Source organism: Pinus tabuliformis, chromosome 1_2 (assembly GCF_031772625.1).
Source record: "Pinus tabuliformis cultivar Carrire ecotype Pingquan chromosome 1_2, CPIR1, whole genome shotgun sequence".
Taxonomy (NCBI): Eukaryota; Viridiplantae; Streptophyta; class Pinopsida; order Pinales; family Pinaceae; genus Pinus; species Pinus tabuliformis.
In genome coordinates, this window is record NC_142298.1 from 829,201,618 (window position 1) to 829,205,781 (window position 4,164).

Consider the following 4,164-nt stretch of genomic DNA (forward strand, 5'->3'; position numbering starts at 1 on the left):
CAGGAGTCGCATTTGGGATATTATATCCTCCTGGAAAACCAGGATTAACCGGACCGTACTGGGGTTGTTGAGGTTGTTGATAAGTGTACCCAGGATACGGTTGATACTGGTAAACCGGTTGTTGGACAGCTTGCCCATGTTGGTACTGTCCCTGGTACGGAGTTTGAACAAATTGAGGTTGAGTAGTGACAACCGTACTTATACCAGGCTGACCTACAGGCATCTGGACCGTGGTTTGAATCGTAGATCCAGACAACGGTAAAGATGTCTGAGGTGTGGTAACAGGGACAGTAGAAACTGGAGCCGTCGATACTCCAGAAGTAAGTATGGTAGATGTAGCGGTAGTTGCAGCAGCCGTTTGAGATGGAGTACTAGGTGCAATTGATGGCTGAGTAACTACCGAAGTTACAGAAGTTTGAACATTTGGCTGGACAGGTTGCGGTTGCTGGGTTGGACCAGAAACTACGGGTTGTCCAGCTTGAGGAACCATCTGTACACTTGGCTGCAACACCTGTTGACCCTGTTATCACTGAAAAGTCTATTGCCAAAAAATTTTAGCCTAGCTTAAAGACAGGGTATTTTCGTAGCGCATAAATCTGTTAGCAGTTACGCAGCGCCATCTGTTTTAGTGATTTCGTAGCGAAAACACTGACCTTGCACTGGCTGCACTACGAAATTGGGAAATGACAGATATTTAAGGTGAATTGATGGAAACGCTGCAGGAAACGAGGTTTATCAAACTGTTATACGTGGGCCTGTACTCCATTGAAGGAAGAGGATGATATGGTTCGTTTGCAATATGCATATTCTCATTATTGTCACTTCATACTGAGGAGATCATGATACCTGTTTCATCAGACTCTTGTTTCATCCTCTGGTGGTAGTCCTTTTACAGATTGCATGACTGACATCGGTTTTGAGCCACAAGTTGTTGGAGTTCTAGATGCTATGCCTTCAAGAAACTTGAAGCTTGAGAATGAGAATGAGGAGCTGGACGGAAAGTGGATATATAGAACAACATATATGTTCAGTGCAACAATGCCACCTGCTGTGGAATGGTTAGTTCACAAGTATCTTAGAAATTCTGTTAAGGGTACCATAGGTACTGCTGGCAAAGTAGCTGAACTTATAACTCGACATGTGATGATGTTGAAGGACGGTGAAAAGATGTCAAGACTAGTGAGATTGTTATATGACTTGAGAGTTAAAACAGCAGTTGTTTTTATCAACACAAAGAAGACCCAGGAACAACGTGAGTTAAGTTTGGAAGGATTTCGGAATAAATACTACAATGTTCTTGTAGTAACAGGTGTTGCTGGTCGTGGTTTAGAGATTCCAGATGTTGCCCATGTGATAAAGCATGGCATGCCTTCACTGGACGTGCTGGCAAGACTGGGGCGGCGACAACGGCAGACCTTAACGTAACAGGTGTTGCGAAACAAAGCAACTATGAATTGGTCGGTTGTGAATGCTGGAGGAGAGCGTAAGCGCCTTTTGAATATAGCCATGCAATTGATCACCAATGTGGACAAAATGGTTCCAAAACTGATAAACTGTGCTTCCAGAGTTCTTTTTTCTTCCATAGATGACAAAATTGTTGACTATTTAGGAGGATTATTGTGTGTTCCGAGGATATCAGTATTGTCACATTGGTGGGAATTTGGCAGAGGATATTCCAATCGAGGCTCTCATTAATATATTTTCAAGGTTGGATTTGGAGGAGAGATAGAATGGCGCTTCTCTAGTATGCAAGAATTGGTTTAGGGCTTTCCAGGATCCGTCTTTCTGGCAAATTGTTGATCTCGAGGAGTATTTTACAGATAAGAGAGTAGCATACAATGGCTGCTGTCGTCGTGTTGCTCAGAAGCTGTGAATTTTGATCCTGCAGATTGGTTACCACATGGTGGATTTGCGGTGGAATTGTACCGTTTGTGTCACAAGTCTGCAGTTTTGTCGCATGATGAGTTGTTATATGCTGTGGCAAAGAGTGGTTGCAGTAAAGAGGCACTGCCCTTTTTGAAGAAAGTTCGTGTAATCAATACTGAGCGCATCCATAGAGAACAACTTTGGAGAAAGGGTGTTGTGAGAGCCTCTCGAATGACTTCTCTAAAGTACCCTGAGTATGTTGGCGGTGCTGAAGAGGATCCAGAATGTATTATATGTCGATATTTTCTACATCTTTCTACTGTTGTGTGCAGCTGTCGACCAGGTGCTTTTGTCTGTCTACAACATGCAGAATGGCTTTGTGAATGCAATCCAGATCAGCAGTGTCTTCTGTATCGTTATACCATGGCAGAGCTAGAGGACTTGCTTTGTGTGGAAGATGAAAATGTTGCTAAACGGGACAGCGCTTTGAAGGATAGGAGAGTTCGAAGCAGAAGGATATCTGCAAAGCAGTCTACATATTCTCAAGGAAAACATCTAGTTAAGAAGGAGCCTGGTGGGCTCTCAGTGGCACTCCTCTTCAAAATCGTGCGGGAGAATTGTGTTCATTTGTTCGGTTCTTAGGGATCTGTCTTTACTCCTATTACTTCTGAAAGAAATGTGACTGCAAATCACTTGATTACAGTTTTAGAAAATGGAAAGCTAGAGATATGGTGGGTCAATAATGACATTAAGACTCCCATTTCAAAAGAGGAGGTTGGTAAGTTTTATGGTGGAGATTGCTATGTCATTTTGTATACTTATCATTCTGGGGACCGAAAAGAAGATTACTATCTCTGCTTCTGGCTAGGGCAGCAGAGCATAATGGATGACTGAATGACTGCTGCTCGGTTAGTGAACACGATGGCAAACTCTTTAAAAGGAAAACCTGTACAGGGTCGTATTGTTCAAAGAAAAGAGCCTGTTGAATTTATTGGTCTCTTCCCAAACATGACAATTTTGAAGGGTGGATTGAGTACTGGCTATAAGAAGTCCATTACTGATAAGGGTTTAAATGATGATACATATACCAGTGATTTCTTAGCACTAATTAGAGTGTCTGGTTCAGTGCCACATTTTAGTAAAGCAGTACAAGTTGACCCGGTGCCAGCATCTCTAAATTCTGCGGATTGCTTCTTGTTGCAATCTGGGTCATTATTTTTCATCGGGCACGGGAACTCCAGTTCATCGAAGCAACAACAACTAGCAACCAGATATGCAGACTTTCTGAGACTTGGCGTTAATTTAAAGCAAGCAAAAGAGAAGCCCAGGAAACCAGCAGGGATCCTCATCTATATGCTTGTACTTATGAAAAAGGAACATTGGAGGTCATTGAAGTCTTCAATTTCAGCCAAGATGACTTGTTAACAAAGGATATCATGATACTTGATACACACTCTGAGGTCTTTGTTTGGGTTGGCCAACATGTAGATATCAAACAAAAGCAGCAAGCTTTTGAGATTGACCAGAAGTACATGGAACAGGCAACACTGTTAGAAGGTTTATTGCCAGATATACCGCTTTACAAAGTTACAGAGGGGAATGAGCCTTCTTTCTTTACAAAGATTTTTGCATGGGATTCAGCCAAAGCTGCTATTCAGGGAAACTCATTTCAGAAAAAGCTTGTTACTCTCCAAGGGATACCTATACAGGCTATAGAGAACTTAAAAAAAAAAAAAGCAAGTCTCAACAACTGATGCTGGCTCGTCTGAGAGTCCAACACATAGTTCTGACAGATCCAATGGTTCAAAACAAAGTGGCCCAACTCAGAGAGCTTCAGCATTAGCTGCCCTGTCTGTTTTTGCCTACTACAAATCTCTGCCTATGCCTATGGGATCACATAGATTTGGATTTGAAAACCCTATATCTAGTCAAGAAATGGAAGATGATAGTGGTTAGTTTGTTTCAAGTGTATGCTGGAGAAGGAAATCAAAAATAATGGTGACTGCAAATTCCACTGGCAGTATTTAGTTGATAAGGATTTTGGGTTGAAGTTATGTTTTTTAAATCACACAGCAGTTTCGTAGCGCGCTACGAAACTGCTGTAGGTGATGTTTTCAATGCAGAATAAACAGTTTGACCGGGAATGTTAGAAGAGAGACACCTGTCCAGCAATACAACCTACAGCACATCAGAAACCTGGCTATCCATGAAGCTTCCAACGCATTTGAAGTATGGTAAGGCTCGTAAGTTTTGGGGATATTAAAGGAGCTGGGACATATTGCTTGATTTTCGGGAGAT

At 42.1% G+C, this 4,164-nt stretch overlaps 1 protein-coding gene and 1 pseudogene across 1 annotated transcript; both read left to right on the plus strand.

Annotated features, from left to right (window-relative positions):
- Positions 1-900: 900 nt before the first annotated feature.
- Positions 901-1,425, plus strand: LOC149208476 (DEAD-box ATP-dependent RNA helicase 21-like). The gene has a single exon (XM_089398356.1). The coding sequence runs from the start codon at positions 901-903 to the stop codon at positions 1,423-1,425; it is 525 nt and encodes a 174-aa protein (XP_089254482.1).
- A 24-nt stretch (positions 1,426-1,449) lies between these two features.
- LOC149208477 (villin-2-like) lies at positions 1,450-3,822 on the plus strand (annotated as a pseudogene).
- The last annotated feature ends 342 nt before the right edge of the window (positions 3,823-4,164 follow it).

What these genes read in the sequence shown, in the direction of transcription:
- LOC149208476 (XM_089398356.1), top strand. Translation starts at nt 901, where the DNA reads ATGACTGACATCGGTTTTGAGCCACAAGTTGTTGGAGTTCTAGATGCT.